The following is a 20,092-nucleotide window of genomic DNA, read 5'->3' as shown; positions in this document are numbered from 1 at the left end:
TCTCTCTTTCCCACTCTCTCTCAAATAAATAAAATCTTAAGGAAGGGCGCCTGGGTGGCTCAGTTGGTTAAGCATCTAAAATCTTAAGGGAAAAAAAAGGGGGGGGCACCTGGGTAGCTCAAACGGTTAAGCATCTGCCTTCAGCTTGGGTCATGGTCTCCAGGTCCTGGGATCAAGCCCTGCAACAGGCTCCTGGCTCAGCTGGGAGTCTGCTTCTGCCTCTTCCTCCTCCTCTCCCCCTGCTCATGCTCTCTGTCTCTCTGTGTCTCGAATGAATAAATAAAATCTTAAAACAACAACAACAAACACATCTGTGCAGTCATTAATGAGCTTCCCTGGTAGATAAAACTTCACAAATGTCACAATTTGATGCTGAAGGAATTAAGCATATCCTGTGTGACTCCATTAGGAAAAGAATCAGTGAAGCCTGTGCCTAGTTTCTTACAGACTTTAGTCCTAGGCCTTTTCCTTTTGCTGATTTTGTTTTGTACTGTTCACTGTAATAAATCATAGCTGTAAATATTCTAAGACCTGTGAGTCCTAGCTAATTACCAAACATGGGGGTGGTCTTGGGGACCCCTGACACAGAGCACACAAATTACCTTTTTATTTAATTCATAGATATCTGGACTAGAATGAATCATATCTGGCCCTGATGTAGATAAGAAGACCTTGGGCCTCAAGACTGCTGCAAGGACTGGGTAAGATGGGTATCTTCCTTGGGGTCAGAGAGGTTGTGTATTTTGTTTGAAGGAGAAAAGTAAATATTTATGACCAAAAGGAAAGAATGTGGTGGACTGTTATATTATTATTCCCACTTATTCTGTCCTTCCCTGTAAAAACATTATTCATCTCTGCCCATTACCATGTGACTTGCAACGCTTCCCTGTAGTCAAGGTATACTTCTCCATCTCTTCCCTGCAGTCAAGGTATACTTCTCCATCTCACAGTTTGGAATGATTATATGACTTCCTTGGGTCAAGAGAATGTGAGTACAAGTGACAGAGTGCCAGTTCAGCAGAAAATTTAAGAGACACTGCATGACTCTGCCTGTTCTCCTGCTCTTTTCCTCTGTCTTAAAAATAAATGTCGCAAGTAGGGGCTGTTCCTTCATGACACATGAAGCTACACCAGCCAACCTGAAGCCACAACATGGAACATTAGTCAGAAATAAGCGTTTTTTGTAAGCCAGAGTGATTCAGGGTTTGTTCTACAGCAAAACCAAAGTTGACGATAACACCATGTAATTAATCTCAAAATAGGTAGACACATTTAAAATATTAATATAAGGTATACCTAGCATACAAAAAGCCATTTTAGTAGTAGCACAAAAACTTCAAATTTATCTAACTTACGTTTTGGAGCTCTTTCAGGAACTGGAGTGTCACTGATTTTCTCTTCTTTGACAGATTCCTTATTTTCTGAAGTCTTCAGCTTTTTTCTTTGGCGCAGTTCTACTGTTGGTCCTTAAAATATTTAAGACATTATTGCGACATGTGTATCAAGTTGTTCTAATCTATAACCCAAACGAATCCACTTTTATTATACTAAGGCAAAAGTCACATGGAGACCTCTTTTAGTATCAAAGATAACTTTTTTCACAATTAAATAAATAAATTATTCATTTAGAGAGAAAGACTGTTTTTCATACCAAAAAAAAAAAATTTAGGTTCTGCCTTCCACCTGTGCTTTCAGGGTCCTACTGATAAATCAACAAGCTCTTCTCCTGAGATAATTTTATTTTCAAAATATCCCAAAATAAGTAAACCCCTTTCCAGAATGACTGGGGAAGAAGGTGTTATTTAATACATTAGCATATTACTCTAGTTACCTGAGAGTATCACACTCATCATTCAAGGATTAAAAATTTTTTAAAAATCTGAATATAATAAAATACATGGATCATAAAACTATACTTCATTTTTTAAAATGATCCTGCAAGTTCTGTGGTATTATTATTAATCTCACAGTGCTGTGGTATTATCATTGTACAGTCTTATAGATTTAGGTATTTGACATAGGCATATCCTTATATGTGGAAAACTGTCAGAAAATTTCCCAATATTAAGACTACCCTTCTATACCTGATAAAAAATGTAAAGCAGAAAGTACCTCCAAACCAATAAACTAAATTCCAAATGAAACAAAAATTTACTATATTCAACCTACTTTTCCTTCCTAGAGTTAATTATCTCTCTCTCATTTTTAAAGATTTTATTTATTTATTTATCTGAGAGAGAGAGAGAGAGAGAGAGTGAGCACAAGCAGGGGGAGCAGCAGAGGGAGAAGCAGGCTCCCCACTGAGCAGGGATCCTGATGTGGGGCTTGATCCCAGGACCCCAGGATCATGACCTGAGCCAAAGGTAACCAACTGAGCCACCTAGGCACCCCCTCTTTTTATTTTCTTTTTTTAAGTAGGCTCCACACCCAGTATGGAGCCCAATGCAGCACTTGAACTCATGACCCTGAGATCAACCGATGCTTAACCAATTAAGCCACCCAGGTGCCCCCAGAATTAATTATCGTATAAGGTAGAATATGACTGCCGTGTAGGTACAAACTGTCCTGCCAAGCTTATTAGGTGGTTCAAGAATTTATTTCCTCCAGGGGCGCCTGGGTGTCTCAGTCCTTAAGCGTCTGCCTTCGGCCCAGGGTGTGATCCCAGGGTCCTGGGATTGAGCCCTTCCTCTCCCACTCCCCCTGCTTGTGCTCCCTCTCTCACTGGCTGTCTCTCTCTCTGTCAAATAAATAAATAAAATCTTAATTTATTTCCTCCTTATTGGAGCAAAGGAGAGTTTTCTCTTTTTCTTAGGGATGACCTTAGGCTATGAAATGTAAGCCTAAAAAGAGCAGTCAAAAAAGGAGAATGAATCTGCTGCTGATGATCAGATGAAGGATTCTAGCTTTACTGTGGAAAATGAAAAAACACATATATTTTTTTAATTTAAATTTTTTTAGTAATGTCTATACCCAATGTGGGGCTCAAACTCAAGACTGTTGAGATCAAGAATCACGTGCTCTTCCAACTGAGCCAACCAGGCCCCCCCTAAAAAATTACATATTCTTTAAATAGCTTCAAAGAAAATTCAAGGGGCACCTGGGTGGCTCAGTCTGTTAAGTGTCTGCCTTCTGCTTGGGTCATGACCTCAGCGTCCTGGATTGAGTCCCACATCAGCCGGCTCCCTGCTCAGCTGGGAGTGTGCCTCTCCCTCAGCCCCTCCCCTGTTCGTGCTGTCTTTTCTTGCTCTCTCTCTCTCAAATAAAATCTTAAAAAACAACAACAACAAAGCAAATTCAAGTTTGCTAAAGTATCTTTAAATACTGGCATTATGATTAAAAAAACACAACTGTATATTTAGTGGATTCTGTCTAATTTTTAACCATTTCTATACTATCGATTATTTTGTAATTTTCTTAAGTACTGAAGCCAGTGAACAGATTAGAAAATGACATTATTATTAGAAAAGCCATACCTCAGATTTTGAGGGTTTTTTAAAAATTAAATTAATTAATTAATTTAGCATCAATATAAGTCAGTCAGAGGAAGACAAATATCATATGATTTCACTCATATGTGGAATTTAAGAAACAAAACAGATGGACTTAGGGGAAGGGAAGGAAAAAATAAGATGAAATCAGAGAGGGAGACAAACCATAAGGGACTCTTACCTACAGGAAACAAACTGAGGATTGCTGGAGGGGAGGTAGGTAGGGGGATGGGGTAACTGGGTGATATAACCCAAGAAGTTTACTTAGTCATTACACTTGCAAGACCAAACACATTGACAGTATTGATTTTTTTTTTAATTTAACTGGATAATTTCAGAAAGGAAGCTAACAAATCTATTAAGGTAGTTTACAAATGGGTTAGGTAGGTCTTTTTTATTAGACAGAGGCTAAAAGCACACATTTAAGATAAAGATAGACTGGGAAGGGGATATCATACAAAAAATGTTCTTAACAAAAAGCTATCATTTTCCTTTTTAAAAAATTTCCTCATAAAATGAATCAATCACTTTACAGAGACATTAAAGTGTTCTCTTAGTACATATAAATGGATTTTATTTATAGAAGTAGAGCTTATACAAAAATTTTGCACCGATTCCCAAATAATTCATAAAGTCATCTTTCAACGGTCTATATTAGCAACAATCAAGAGCCATAAAAATAAATTATCCATAAAGGATCTATATAACACTATATCTTCTTGATTCTAAGATGCTATACATTTTAAGACACTGAGCAGGTATCTTGGGGTTTTTGGTTTGTTTGTTTTTGAAGATTTTATTTATTTATTTGAGAGAGAGAGAGAACAAGCAGGAAGGAGGGGCAGAGGGAGAGGGAGAAACAGACTCCCTGCCGAGCAGGGCACAACTCAGAGCTTGATCCCAGGACGCTGAGATCATGACCTGAGCAGAAGGCGGATGCTTAACCAACTAAGCCACCCAGGTGCCCCTGTATGTTTGTTTGTTTTTTAAGTAGGCTCCATGCTGGGCCCCAAACTCGGGACCTGAACTCATTACCAAGAAATCAAGACTGGAGCTGAGATCTCGAGTCGCACGCTTAAGCAACTGAGCCAACCAGGTGCCCCTAAGCAGGTTTTCTGGTGGGGGGAGGGGGGGGAAACACTACCATATTAAATGTATGAACTGATTTTAAGACATGTTGGTTTCAGTGGCATTAAATTGTGGGAGAAAAGAGTACAACCTAGGAAATACAGTACTCATTTTAGCCAGTCTCTTCAATCTTGTCCCTCACAAAAAATTTGGAGGGGGGGAGTGGGGGAGGCTCCTGGGTGGCTCAGTCAGTTCAGTTTCTGACTCTTGATCTCAGCTCAGGTCTTGATCTCAAGGTCATGAGTTCAAGCCCCACACTGAGTTAAAAAAAAATATTATTTTTTTTAAATTTTTTACCTGTCACCAAGAAGCAACAGTGACTAGATCCAAATTTCACCTCATTTCCTTTATACTGATCGCATAACCTCATAATTGAAAGACAAAACCAGGAATCTCGAGGTAGAAAAGCAGCAAAGGCCAAAGCCATGAGTGATGTAGATTAACTAACTGATAGGACACAGCTCTAGGATAGAATCTAAGTTTCCTTTTCTTTCTTGTATCTTTAGCATTGTAAAGAAAAAGCCAAACTAAATGATAACACAGCCACAAAAATAACCTGCTATTTCAGGCTCTGGTCCAGTGATCTTCACATGAGATAGTTAGCAGAGCTACAAACAGGCCTGCAAATGTCCATCCAGACAACACACAGCAATTTCCAAATGAAGTGTTAATACTGCTGTACTCAAAGTTGTCACTTCTTTCTTTGCTCTAACATTTCTTTCAGGAAGGGTAAGTATGAACAACCTGACCCCCTACTGCAACAAGGAAGACATTTTTTGTAAGATGAGATTCTCAAAAAATTATTTACCTGCAGTAACAGTGTGACAATGAAGAGGACCCAAGTGAATGTGAATGATAAGCAAAAAAAGGGATACAGGGAACATCTAGATATAAGTAAAATAGACCATTTAGTCTAATTTTAAGATAATATGTATTTTGAAAAAAAACTTATAGAGTGCCAAATAAACGTAAAGCACTCAGAATAATGCCTAGCACACAGGCACATTTGCTATTAATATTATCACTACTAGCATTATTATAATAAATAAGACTTTCATTACTCATTCATTGTTGACTATTATAACCCAGCACCTAACAGAGTAGGCACCCAAATGGTTATGGAATTTAAAAAATTGCTGAATGAAACTTTATTTTAACAAAACTTCAATACATTAATTGTTCCATATAAGATGTATTTGCTTTTGGATTATCAGTAATTCTACAACCAAAAATCACTTTTCATTTTATATCCCATAAATAAATTTTACAAAATGGTATCGTCTTTTTAATTAGTTCCACATCACATTGATTTAATTAAGTGTAACTATAATCTCCTAAAACAATTTCTCATTTTGCATGATGTATAATACTGCAATTGTATAAATATTGCAGTGTTAATTTTTTTTCATGCTTTAGCTTAAGCATGAAAGTGTTCATGGAAACATACAATCTAGCTTATCAACCTATTCCACAGATTTGCAACTCTTCAGAAGAGGAAAAAATATCAAGAAATGTTTTAAACTACTGCAACCAAAGATAAAACCAAGGTAACAAATGCAATTAATTCTTCCTTACCAACTACAAATAGTTTTGGTTTTGACATTGTTTTTAGGTAGAGTGTCTTAAATTTAGATCCGCTTTAACAGGATGAAAACTCAAAAAGAGGTGGCAAATATGAAGCCAGTGTGAGCACAGGGACAAGGCAGCAAGCCAAAGAGCAGAAAACAATTTTTTTAAAAATTACTTTCCGCTGAATTCTTGAAATTCCCTCCTTGCATTCTTGGTTCAGTACGGTTTAAATCTAAATGAGATCACATTCACAACTGCACTCAAGAAGGTAAAAAGTTATGTTTCCCACCAGAATGCAAAATCTAACTGTTCTGTCAAGCGACATCATCACATGTATCTGTTCCTGAAACTAGCACGGGTATCATGAAGTTACTATGCCAAGAATGTTTCCTGTAATATCTATCACTAGCTGATAAGTTCCTCCAACTCCCCATTTTTCTCTCATACCTATCATTTCCTATGAATAAATATTACTGAAGAGATTAATTTTCTTAGCATTGGCCCTGTGGGGGCATGGGAAGCTTTCCCTAGCCCACCCACTTTCACGCTCAAAGCACTCCTGGCTTCCTAATCCTCCCAAACGACTTACATCCCTCAGCCCTTTGCCATCTCCTCCTAACCTATAAATGAACTGGCCTTCTTCAGTTTTCCCTCCCAATTCACCTTACCCTGTTTACCCCAAACCCCTGCCTCTTTCTATACCCTCGGCGTGAGGCTTCTCTCCCCACTGCCCGTGACTTTGTATCTGTCAGTATCCTCAGACCTCGGAAGACGGCACTCAGAATGAGGGGCATTTGGTTAAACACTATCACTTTCAAATAATATGCACTCAGTGCCTAAGCCTCCATCTTCTAATCCAAACTATGCCCCCCCACCCCATTAACTGTCTGCTAGCAGCCCTCCCCTTCAAACACCCCCCGCCCCGCAACACATACATACACAGCTTTTTCTCTCCCTACCCCATTCCCAACTTTAAGCTCCACCTTTGCTTCCCACTGAGGCGGACAAAACTTCGGGCCATTCACTCCGCTCCTAAATGTCCCCGCGCCGCCGCCGCCCCGCTCCTTCCCGGCCCCCACGCAGCCACCCCGCGCGCAGCCGCGGCCACTGACCGCCCGCAGCCCAGGCCTCTGGGCCCCTCGCGCCCCCGCCCCTCTTTCCCGAGATCACGGGCGACAGTTGGCGCGCTGGACCTCGGGGCCCTCACCTTCTTCCTCTGCCATCGTCTCCGCGGAGGCCCAGGCGCCCCTCCGCGTCCCGCGCGGCCCGGAGTCTCCCGCCCTCCGCGTCGCCGAACCCCTCGGCAGCCCCAAGACCGCTCCTGGCCGCCGCGCCCCCACTTCCTGACCCGCCCCCCTCCGGTGTCGCCGCCAACCGCGTCCGGCCCGGCGGCCCAGGAACCAGGGAGCCGGGAGCGGCGGGCGGCCGGAGCGTTTTGCTGGCGCGCCCAGGCCTGCGCGGGCAGGAAGACGGCCCGACCACGCGGTGGCACCGCCCACGGCGGGCGTTCGTGGCCTGCGCCCCGGGGCTCCCGGCAGCCTCTCCCTGCGCTCGGCCCTTCCGAAAGCTGGGAGCTCAGCGGGCCCTCCGTGGCTTTTGTCTTTCGACTTAGACAATAGCATCAGTCTCATCTTCCAGATGGATACCCCAGCCGCGCCCCATTTGACAGAGAGGAAGCTGAGGTCCAGCTAGGTGTCGGTCACTAAGCTGGTGCAAGCTAGAGCTGGAGCCCACGGCTCCGAACTCCTCTCGGTGCCTGCGTGCTTGGTGATTTCAGGGAACCCAAAATGTTCGGGGTTGGCGCTTTGGTTTAGTAGGCCACTTTAGATTACAAGATTACAAGAAAGAAGCTTCTCCTTGGAGCTTAGTGTTTGTCACTCCCCAAACTGCTTAAACACATACATTTGCATTTCACGATATTATTTGAAGAAACAGTAGTACTATCTATGGTCAATGCGGGGAGCGGGATGCATTAAGTATTCCATAGCCGGGGAACATAGTTTTAACTTGTTGCACTGTTTATACCCTAACTTGTAGTACATCGGGCATTCTCCAACAAATACCAGGAACTTTTCCCCAACAATATTCAGAAGTAGATTCAGGAACTGACAAAATGCTCATTTTAGAGTGCGAGAAAAAAGCATCAGAACTCACTGAAGTCATGGGGTAATTATGGATGTTCCGTCCTTAGCAGGCAGCAAGATTCTCCTAATAGCACTTTTGTCAAGTTAGGATATTTGGAGAGAAGTATCGCTTTTCAGTGCTGTGCAAAAACAGGTCCAGGAACTCTTTTTATGCCTTTGGCAGCCTGTAAATATGGCTTGCCCTTAAACAACACTGGACCAGGAATTAGAAACACGGTGGAGGTTGCCAGTAGACCAGAAAAGACCCGGATCAACGCAGAGCGAGAACAGAATGTATACACCTTGAAAACCGCAAGATATGGCAGGACCCAGGGTAATGGGCAGCAGATATCAGTGTATCCTCCATATCAGATGACCTTTACTGCAAGAGCTCCCCCTCCTGAGGGCCACTGTTTTCCAAGTCAAGAGTCTACAGGTGAGGCCCGTTCCTCCTATAGTTCCTTCGTAATCACCTCAAAGTGACCTATAGGCTTAATTGCAAATGTGCCTGCTCTAAACAGTAGTGGGTAGAGAGGGAAAATAGCCTCTTAAGCTGGAATGGAATTATGAAAGGAGAAAGATCATTATTCAATCTTGAGATAGAAATCAGTGGAATTATGATTGTGTAGCAGATGTTCTGTAGCAGAAACATTGCTCTTCCCTTGAGCCCTGAAACTTCCACCTAATGATAATGAGAGTGGAATAGTCTATTTCCCCCCAATCTCTCATTTTGCTCTGAGAGAAATAGGCCTTTTTTTTTCTCCAAAATATATACATAATCCCAAAAGATAGAACCCTAAGTGCTTGCAGCAGGCATTATACCTGAGTTTTCACTAGGTCAACCCCTAATTCTCTAATCCCAGCTGCTTCCAGGTGGCAGTGGGCAGGAGCAGCGGATGCGTGCCCCCAAGATCACTTCTGATGATAACTTGATTATTTTACCACTACAGTCATGGACTGCTAGTTTCCAAACCAAAATCCAAAGGGTCATTTCATTGCTTTTTGCCTCACCTTGACCTAAAGACCTCTCATTTTCTCAAATGGTCTTTTATTTATAATATGCTCTCAAAGAAACAGTATAATTTTCTGCCACCTCTGAAAGTTTGAGGATCCCTTCTGTATGCAATGGATATTTTTAGGGAGTGATATAAAGTGTTAAGAAGTTAAGTCATGGAAATGGGGTTTAGGAGGTACTGTAGTAAACTGGTAAGGAATAAAGACTTGGAATAAGGTCATGGAAATAAACATGTTCAAAGAGAATGGACTCAGAGGATGCTGGAGATAAAATCTACGGCACCTGATGACCAATTGGATGTGATACATGATGAGTTGAAGATGATTCCTGAGGTTTCTATCTTGAAATTAATCATGTGCTTTTTATATGCCAATTATAGGGTGCTGCCAAGATATGAGAAGAATATAAAATAAAAGCCCCTGAGGATTTACCAACTTGAAACAAACAAACAAACAAAAAATACAGGCAAAGTCTATTTCAAAAACATCCTTCTAGGGGCACCTGGGTGGCTCAGTCGGTTAAGTGTCCAACTCTTGGTTTTGGCTCAGGTCATGATCTCACGGTTGTGGGAGCGAGCCCCACATGGGGCTCTGTGCTCAGTGCAAAGTGTGCTTCAGATTCTCTGTCCCTCTCCCTCCTGCTCTCTCATAAATAAATAAAATCTTAAAAAAAATTTCTTCTACCAAATGCTTCATCATATTAGTAACAGAACAGAATTAGTAAATCTTTGCATCAGTTCAGCTTTTCTTCTATTAAAGAGGTGGAATTTTGTTTTGTCTTTATTATGTAATAAAGCTTTAGCTATCCATTGCTTAACAACATGTTTATATTATTCTCAAACACCATCTCCTTTGTGAAATCTGAACCAAATGCGATCAATTTATTTTTGAAAACATGTAACACCCTTACTGCCATTATATTCTGGCTTGTATTTTGGTCATGTTCGATCCTCATACTTTCAAGTCTTTGAAAACACATTATAGACAAATATTTTGGGAATTGACTTAAAAATTGATGATAATAGCAAGTATTAGCTGTAGGTGGGACCTAGAAGACCAACGTAAGTTGTGTATTCTGCACCATCCATGAGAACTATCCCTTGATTTGCAGCTATTTTGTTCACTAATTCTGATTGTGATTTTGGATTAATGTGGGATTTCTTCCCTGTACCTTTTCTTTAAAAGAGGGATCAAGGTTTATACTGTCAGTTGCTCCTGCAGTTGCTCCTCAAGCAGGTCTCACTTGTTCCTCATTGCTTGAAGCTGTGCTTTGGTGCCACCTGAATACATTTTCCCTATTGTCACTCATAAGGATTTGCTGTCCTTTTCCACTGACTGGGAGGGTGACGATCATACAGACCAACAGAGTCAAACTGTGAAATGTATATTCCTCCCAAGTGGGATACATTAAACAACGTGTGTTCTATTTAGGGACGCCTGGGTGGCTCAGTCAGTTAAGCATCTGCCTTTGGCTCAGATTGTGATCCCAGTGTCCTGGGATCGAGCCCTAGGATTGAGCCCCATGATCAAGGCCCATGTTGGGGCTCCCTGCTCAGTGGGGAGCCTGCTTCTCCCCCCCCACCCCGCTTGTGCTCTTTCTCCCTGTCTCTCAAATTTAAATATTTTTTTAATTGGACATATTAGACATCTTAGGAGATTTTCTAAAGTTAATTTTTTTCTAGAGTTAAAACTCCTCTAGGAAGAGATTTTTGACCAAATTGGTCCTATGAAGCAATACTCATTAATAAAAGCAAAACGGATATCTGGGTGGCTCAGTCAGTTGAATGGCTGCCTTTGGCTTAGGTCATGATCCGGGGGTCCTAGGGTGGAGCCCGGCATGGGGCTTCCTGCTCAGCAGGGAGTCTTCTTCTTCTTCTCCCTCTACCTCTTCCCACTCCAGCTCTCCCTCTCGCTCACTTTGTCAAATACATAAATAAAATCTTAAAAAAAAAAAAAGCATAACATTATTGGAACTTTGTGGTCTATTACTGAGATTTTCCCAACAAAGCTTCTATTTTAGTAGACACAGGTTGCTGACTTTGTACCAAGATTCTTTCCTCTTTTCTTTCGGATAATAAGCCCTCTAAATATTTATGAAATTGAGTTGATTTGAATTATATTGGCGTTGCCAGATAAAACACAGGGCACTTTAGTATAACTATGTCCCATGTACTATTGGGCCTTATTTATTTATTTATTTATTTATTTATTAAAGATTTTATTTATTTATTCAACAGAGATAGAGACAGCCAGCGAGAGAGGGAACACAAGCAGGGGGAGTGGGAGAGGAAGAAGCAGGCTCATAGCAGAGGAGCCCGATGTGGGGCTCAATCCCACAACGCCGGGATCACACCCTGAGCCGAAGGCAGATGCTTAACCGCTGTGCCACCCAGGCGCCCCGGGCTGTATTTAATACAAAAAATTATTTGTTGTTTGTCTGAAATTCCCATTTAATTGAGTACTTGGTTTTTTAGTTCAGCTCGGCTTGGTGTTTTGTTTGTTTTTGCTAACTCTGGCAGCTCTATTTATATGGACTGAGACTGCCCCATTCAAAGCCACCTAGCATTGATTGCTTTCAGGCCTTCTGGGAACATGTAATTAAAAGATTAAATTCTTTCTTATGACAGAGGGAAGGCAGTTAGATAGCAGGTGGACTCTGAGTACCTCAATTGCACTAATTCAGAAACAAAATCTGCCATTTCTAAATCCCTAACACACGAAGTTGTTTCTGCTCTTTTGCCATGCTTTTAAAGGGCCAGGCCAGACCTGGCTTGGCCAAGTGCAGCCTTGGAGCTACCACTGAATTACTTCTCAAACAGCCAGCGCAGATGATTTATCAGGAATATCTGGACCTGCCGTGTTAAGAACTAATCACACTTCCAAATTATAGGTGTCTTAAAACCAAAAAAGCATAACGATTTTGGGGGGGAGATTATTTTCCACCAAAATTATGACTTTGCAACATAACAATTTATGTATAATAGGGGAATTGGCATTTAAATACAGTAAAAAAAATCCTATCAATTATGACATGACTTAAATATAGATACATTTTAAAAATCCTCTTGGAATCTTAGATAAACCCTCCGGCTGAAAGCAGGACCCTGAAGAGCCAGTAGCATTACGTGTCCAGTAGATGGCAGAAGCAGCCAAAGTCATCCTGTGCTGGTAAGTTTTACACAAACTGTCTCTTTGGATGTGTACTTCAATATAAAAACATACCATTAATAACCGGATTAATGCATCTTAACATTTTTAAAATATTTTTATTTATTTATTTGAGAGAGAGCACCAGTGAGGGTGTGGGGGGGGGACGGTGGGCGGGGAGGGGCAGAAGGAGAAGCTGACTCCCCACCAAGCAGGGAACCCAATGTGGGCCTGGATCCCAGAACCCTGAGATCATGACCCGAGTGGAAGGCAGACGCTTAACCGACTGAGGCACCCAGGTGCCCCTCATTTTAACATTTTTAATGGTGCTAAAGAAAAACAATTTTTGCTGTTTAGCAACATTTAAATTTATAAAAATTCTTAAAGCTGTATATAATTACTTTTTTTTTTTTTTAGAATCACTTAGTTTTCGCCTTCAGGAATAAACATAAACTTGTTTTTTTTTTTTTTAAGATTTTATTTATTTATTCGACAGAGACAGCCAGCGAGAGAGGGAACACAAGCAGGAGGAGTGGGAGAGGAAGAAGCAGGCTCATAGCAGAGGAGCCTGATGTGGGGCTCGATCCCATAACGCCGGGATCACGCCCTGAGCCGAAGGCAGACGCTTAACTGCTGTGCCACCCAGGCGCCCCTAAACTTGTTTATTCAACATTATTGTACATATATATCCCAAGCACAGTTACGAAGGATACAGTGGGGAAGAAGATACACACTGCTCTGATGAAAGTTACAATATATGGGGAGCTGATTGTAGGGAGATCTCAGTGAATCAGGAAAGACCTTCCTCAGAAAACTACTTCTGAGTAGCAATTAGCCAATGAAGAGAGGACTAAGAGGGGAAAACAGTTGTTTCAAAAAAAAATGTCAAAGAATTAGAAAAAGTACAACAAAATGTAGCTCATGAGAGGCGTGCCTTGAAGAAAGCTCAACAAGGAGCCAGCCCCTGAATATCACGCAGCCATACGTGTGTGGGGTTGTTCCTACAGCAAATGGGAGCCTTCAATCAAACATGTAATCATTATGTGTGTTATTATCACACACATAGGAAAAACAGAGAGGCCAGGTGGTAACTTTTAGAGGGGATGGATGTTTGTGGCATCACTTGTGATGATGGTGTCACTTGTGTATACTTAACTCCAAACTCATCAAGTTGTATGTTAAACATGTGCAGCTTTTTCTATCTCAGTCATACCTCAGTAACTGCCTTTTTTTTTTTTTTTTAAAGAACATGTCATCGGGGGCTCCTGGGTGGCTCAGTTGGTTAGGTGTGTGACTCTTGATTCGGTTCAGGTCATGATCTCGGGGTCACACCACCGAGCCCCGAGTCAGGCTCCACGCTCAGTGTGGAGTCTGCTTGAAATCCTCTGTCTCTCCCTCAATTCCTCCCCCTACTCCCTGCTGCTCGCACTCACACTGTCACTCTAAAACAACTAAATAAAATCTTTAAGGAACATGTAATTAGATCTGTGGTAATTTAAAAGAGTTTTTTTTTAAAAAGCATCTTGGCAATAGAGGAAAGCAGAATTTGATACAAGGCAACCAGTATTGAGGCAAAAACATGCGAAAGAGGAAGTTAAAGAATGACTTTCTTAACTTTGGCACCCAGTGATACGCAGTACTGCTTCCTGAAGTAAAAAGAATACAAGGAGTAGCAGATCATAGAGCTCGTAGAGACATGAGTTCTATTTTAAGCATGTTGAATTTGAATTGCAAGGGGAGATGCCCAAATGGAAATGTCCATATAGTGTTGGGTACAGAAGTCTGTAGCTCCCCAGAGGAGTGTGGAAGAAAATGAGTTTGTCCAGAGAATGACTAGAAGGAAGAGGTAGCTGAGGAAGGAACCATGAGAAATACCATCGGGGAGGGAAGGATGAGTCACCAGGGAGGCTAGCAGCAGAGCAAGCGGAGAATTTCACATTGATTTTTTTTTTTAAGATTTTACTTATTTACTTGACAGAGAGCGAGCTCAAGCCAGCAGAGCAGCAGGCAGAGGGAGAAGGAGAAGCAGGCTCCCCACTGAGCGGGGAGTCTGACGCGGGGCTCGATCCCAGGACCCCGGGACCATGACCTGAGCTGAAGGCAGACGCTCAACCAACTGAGCCACCCAGGTGCCCCCACATTGATTTTTTTTTTTCCTACTGTTGCTCTGGAGGGGATGAACTGTTCCTGGAAGTACTGCGATACCAGGTTGATGCACGGAGTGGGTGCAAACTCCTATTCGATCTCCCTGCTCCAAAAATCCATTTAACATGTTGTCCTTGGATAGAAGACGTCAGGTATTAAATTGATAGGAACATATAACTACGCTTGATCTTAGCCAAAAGGCTGAGAAGCGATTCACATTGACTTTTTAAAAAATTTATTTTTATTTTTATTTGTTTGAGGTGGGGGAAGGGGCAGAGGGAGAGGGAGAGAATTTTTCAAGTACACTCCACACTGAATGCAGAGCCCATCTCGGGGCTCAATCTCATGACTCATGAGATCATAACTTGAGCCAAAATCAAAAGTTGGACACTTAACTGACTGAGCCACCCAGGCGCCCCCACACTGATTTTTTTAAAGTTTATTTATTTAAGTAATCTCTGCACCCAATGTGAGGCTTGAACTCATGACCCTGAGATCAAGTGTTGCACACTCCACTGACTGAGCCAGCCAGGAGCCCTTACATTAATTTTTTTTAACGTAAGTTTTTGGTGTTTAATTCTACTATCATACAGGTTTCGGTTATAAAACACTGGCTCAAATTCAAGTGTAACCAGAAGCTTTGTTACCCATTTATCTACATTCACTTTTAGAACAGCAACAATGCTCAGCTACTGAATAATTCAGGTACTGAATTAGTGGCATGCTGGCAATAAAGTAAAAAGGCAGACCAAAGGAACACCATGAAGCCCAATTTTGTGACACTGTAAAAAATGAAAGGTATTTGTGCTGTGCTCAGAGAAAGAGCCGAAGCGGATAAAGGAGCAGTTATGAGAGAATTAACCACATCAGCCAGTCTCCAAATCTTATTTTCCAGGTCCCTTCCTTTACTTTCTGTGCAGGTGTGAAGTTGTACTTGACCTATGCTTCCATTTCCTAGTCTATCATCATAGTAGCACCTACCATAAGGCTGTTGTGAAGATTCATTTAACCAATACAATGCTCATTATTGTTGGACATACAATTTCTCAGTGGTTGTTTGGTTGTAGTTTACAGTATATTCTTCTCAAGTAATGAGTTCCAGCTTGGTTTTTGATCCAAATATCCCTTCACATTCCACATAATGGAATTGTGTTGAACTACAGTGAAATGACAAAATTTGGGTCTAAGCTAGGGGCAAGTCAAGTAATTTGCTTCTGAACCTTTTTTCACTAGGCCCAGATCTTGGGATCTTAGCTTTTACTATCTCACTCAACACAAAGGAAGCAGTAAAAATGTAGAAAAAGTAGGCATCCACTTAGTGCTCTTACTCCCGAATTTCATCCTGGTGGCCTTCTGGTCTTCCAAGTTTATTTATTTGTCAGAGAGAGCAAGAATGAGAGCGCACAAGCAGGGGGAGCAGCAGGCAAAGGGAGAAGCAGGCTCTCCCCCAAGCAGAGAGCCCCATGTGGGATTTGATTCCAGGGTTCAGGGTTCACGACCTGAGCTGAAGCAGACACTTAACCGAGCCACCCATGCGTCCCTGATTTTCAACGTTTAAGTTCTTTTATTTATTTTTTTTAAAGATCTTATTTGACAGAGAGAGAGAGAGCGAGACAGCCAGCGAGAGAGGGAACACAAGCAGGGGGAGTGGGAGAGGAAGAAGCAGGCTCATAGTGGAGGAGCCTGATGTGAGGCTCAATCCCATAATGCCGGGATCACGCCCTGAGCTGAAGGCAGACGCTCAACCGCTGTGCCACCCAGAAGTCCAGGATTTTCAACGTTTGGATCATCTCCGGTCTAGTCTGCATTTCCTTGCATCAGCACATAGACTCTAGCATGAACAGATCAGATTCAACCTTGAGCCAAAAACAGCCATAAGCAGAATATTTCCATCAGTTCAGTTTTTTTTTTTTAAATAAGATTTTATTTTATCTATTTGAGAGAGAGAGCGCGTGCATGAGTTTGCCCAGGGGCAGGAGAGGGGGAAGCAGACTCCCTGCTGAGCACAGAGCCTGACACGGGGCTCCAGACTGGGCTCTACACGAGAATCGATCCCAGGACCCTAAGATCTCGACCTGAGCCTAAGTCAGACACTTAACCAACTGTGCCACCCAGGTGCCCCCACCAGTTCTATTCTTCTATTCTTCTCAAGAACATCACCTCTTACAGTGGCTTAATTTTAAACTCGGAGATTTATTTATTTATTTATTAATGTCTACACCCAACATGAGGCTCGAACTCACAACCCCAAGATCAAGAGTCCCACGCTGTTCTGACTGAGCCAGCCAAGTACCCTGGAGGATTCATTTTAAACTTGACCCAGAGGATTTGCTTCAAAATACAACGGGGAAGGATGCCTGGGTGGCTCAGTCGTTAAGAGTCTGCCTTTGGCTCAGGGTGTGATCCCAGGGTACTGGGATCGAGCCCTGCATCAGGCTCCCTGCTCTGCAGGGACCCTCCTTCTTCCTCTCCCACTCCCCCTGCTTGTGTTCCCTCTCTCGCTGTCAAATAAATAAATAAAATCCTTTAAAAAAAAATACAATGGGGAAAATGAAAAGGGATATAAAGCAAGATGGGCCTGGAGTTCATCATTGTTGAAGCTGGGTAAGGGGTACAAAGTGTTCATCATTCTATTTTTGTATGTCCCCAAGAGCTGGGGAAAGTGGGGAGAGGAAGAGAAATTGTGCAATCAGCTATAAACCTAAGAGATGGACCTTTAAGTTCTTTTACATATTCTGGTCCTCTTTGTTCTCATTTTTTTCTTCCTTCCCATACTCCACATCCTCTTTTTTTTTTTTTCTGCCACGGGAAGATCAGCTACATGTGTACTATTTCAGGGAGGTAAATAGAAAAGCGAGTTTAGCACAGGCAACTTTTTGGTTAAGGCAGGGAACAGACTGAACAAAGTTAAAAGCCTGCCAGAGACAAAGAACGTGGGTCAGCATCTCAGCTTGCCTAGAGAACTCTGCCACGTCCTTGCAGAGACACCCCATGGTGAAGTACAAACCTGAAAGTGATGACTCCATTTTTGTAAAGGACACTGAGAAGGACTGGGACTGAAAAACTTTCCCAGGTGAACTAAACTTCATAACCCATGAATGCTTAACAAGGGCTAAGTGAATGGAAACATGCTAGACAGAGGGAAATACAGGTATGCTTCCTGCCCGTGAGGTTATAATCTAAATTCAGTTGATACACTTGAGCTCTGTAACAAGATTGTGTACGTCAAGAGATCCTGACAATACAGAACAGCTCTGAAATAGCAGAACTCAGGGAAGACTTGACTGTAGTCCTGCAGGACAGATAGAATTTGGATTTGAGAATATTGCGCAACTCCATATGGGCAAAGAAGAGTAACTGGAAGAAGGACTGTGGAATTCAGAAACAAAGTGCTACATCTTCTTAGTTTTCTGTGGCTTACATAGGTTTTTAAATTGTCAAGTAGAGCACCAGTAATAAAATGCAAGGACGAAATGATCTGACTGCCAGTAACAGTTAAACATTTCAAAATCAAAGTTTCAGTGATTTATGCTTTAAATTAAAGGATGGTTGTTTGGGGGCGCCTGGGTGGCTCAGTGGGTTAAGCGTCTGCCTTCAGCTCAGGTCATGGTCCTGGGATGGATCCTGTCGGGCTCCCTGCTCAGCGGGGAGTCTGCTTCTCCCTTTCCCTCTGCCTGCTGCCCCCTGCTAAATAAATACATCTTTTAAAAAAGGGGTGGTTGTTTGAACTGTAACTGGAGCGCATTTATCCTTGGAGGCTTTTAGAAATCCTTATGGCAAACAGGGAAAAACCTTACCACCTCGGAAAAGATGGCCTAGCCACACCCTTCCACCATGACTCTCTTACAGAAAAAAAAAAAAAAAAAAAAAAAGCACACACACTTTGAGATTAAACAGGTGGGTTTTATTATCAAATGTAACAATTCTACGAAAAGTCAGTAGTATTGTGGTATTACTTTCTATTTTAAAGTCTTTCAGAGCTTTGGGCAGACAGCATCTTAAGGCATCAAGTATGAACAATTCTTTTTCTGATCTTAAGTGCCAGTTGTCATCAATTCTCATGCCAAATGGTTTTGTTTTGTTTTCCTCCTACAGTTAGAGGGCCATTGCTGGTCAGGTGAAGAGGGAATGTTGGGCCTTCCCTTCAAGGTGTTAATCAAAGTAATGCGAAGGAAATAAAAATAGCAGCCACATAAATTGGCAGGGCATTGCATCTAAACCAAGGACAATAGGAGTAACTTAAAGACACATGTGCACTTAATCAAATCCTGTTTTCCTCTTTGGAGTTGCACGGGGCAGCAGTACTAGCTAGTGTCTAATATTGCACTTCTGTAGCACAAACCCAGCTAAACACATAGTGCTCAACACTGACAGCATCAGTACCTGCCCCAACGGCTTCAGTGCTTACCGCTCAGTCCAGCACACCGACTACAATCCTACGCTTTTAAAAGTTCTCATTATTTGACAGTTAAGGCATTAGAGAGAAAGGTTTAAGGCTCTATCTTAATATATACAAGCATTCACCTCAATTAGTATATTGCTTTCCAGAATACACTGTCCAAATATTCTCATTTTACGATATTAAAAACTATGGAATTTCTCTTATTAAAGTCCAAACCATCAGTAATGGGAAAAGTACAATATAAAATAATACATATGAAGCCACAATGTTCAGTTACAGTTTAAACTCGAAATTACTAACTACACATAGCTGCTTCACTTTTGGTTTCGCGTTTTGGCCCCTCGTTCGTTCTTATTTACACCTGGTAGCTGCTGAGAAAAAAAAAGATGCAACTTTGAAGCTAGGAGTGTTTGGTGGTGGGTGTGCGAGGTCCTCTGACTTATCCCACGGTGTTTTAGAAGGCAGCTTCACTGGTTTAACTGCAAGACATCATGAGGGCCAAGAGAGTGGGAAAATAGGAATTTTATTTCTTTTCTTAAATTTGTGACTTAAGGATTCCAAGACCTTATTCTTGAATCACTTAGTAAGACGGCACTCCCTGCAGAAGACAGGGAGATGGAGAACGAAAAATGGAAACACACAAATGAAGCTTCCATGACAGTTCCTGATGCAGATGGTAGACGCTAATATTTTTTTGTCCAAGACTTAAAACTTAGGAAACACCTATGATGTCACGTTAGCTGGAAGTAATGGAGTCAACCGATTTCAAATTCACATTTTAAATGCCTATTTGCAATCAGCAAGGAGCCAGGCATGCTGCTTGCTACAGGGATTTGGCTTCACTGGCTCAAATATTTTATTCTACCAAAAGATAGGGCAAAGGCCCACTGTCCAATCATGTTTGCTGAGAATACTGCAGCCTGAGTGTAGATAAACTTCCCCTGAAGTTGCTAGAAGTTGTCATATCTGACGGTTTTGGGATCACCATACATCTTTCAAACACTGAAAAAACAAACAAACAAGGAGCTATTATAGTCTCCAAATTTTTCAATTACTGGCAACTATAAAAAAATTAT

The 20,092-nt window shown here is 41.8% G+C and overlaps 2 protein-coding genes and 1 non-coding gene across 8 annotated transcripts in view; all 3 read right to left on the bottom strand.

The window, feature by feature from the left end:
- DPY19L4 (dpy-19 like 4) overlaps positions 1–7,517 on the bottom strand; it is a 57,993-nt gene extending 50,476 nt beyond the window's left edge. For 4 of the 6 annotated variants that reach the window (XM_040625961.1, XM_040625963.1, XM_040625962.1 and 1 more), the window contains exons 1-2: positions 7,393–7,517; positions 1,356–1,466 (exon numbers count right to left, since the gene is read on the bottom strand). In XM_040625961.1, the coding sequence (XP_040481895.1) occupies positions 1,356–1,466; positions 7,393–7,408 (127 nt within the window). In that variant the 5' untranslated portion in view covers positions 7,409–7,517. The remainder of the gene's footprint in view (positions 1–1,355; positions 1,467–7,392) is intronic. The other 2 variants (XM_040625965.1, XM_040625966.1) reach the window with 1 other exon arrangement.
- A 7,123-nt stretch (positions 7,518–14,640) lies between these two features.
- Positions 14,641–14,827, bottom strand: LOC121101768. The gene has a single exon (XR_005833806.1). It is a non-coding gene; the product is annotated as a U2 spliceosomal RNA (small nuclear RNA).
- Positions 14,828–18,497: 3,670 nt separating this feature from the next.
- The window catches only part of ESRP1 (epithelial splicing regulatory protein 1), a 56,416-nt gene continuing 54,821 nt past the window's right edge, over positions 18,498–20,092 (bottom strand). Inside the window, exon 16 of the mRNA XM_008689152.1 lies at positions 18,498–20,018. The gene's annotated coding sequence lies outside the window, so the exon portion shown is untranslated. The remainder of the gene's footprint in view (positions 20,019–20,092) is intronic.

The sequence above is a fragment of the Ursus maritimus genome, unplaced genomic scaffold, assembly GCF_017311325.1.
Source record: "Ursus maritimus isolate PB19 unplaced genomic scaffold, ASM1731132v1 scaffold_9, whole genome shotgun sequence".
NCBI classification, from domain to species: Eukaryota; Metazoa; Chordata; class Mammalia; order Carnivora; family Ursidae; genus Ursus; species Ursus maritimus.
This window is presented reverse-complemented; position numbering and strand designations above follow the sequence as displayed.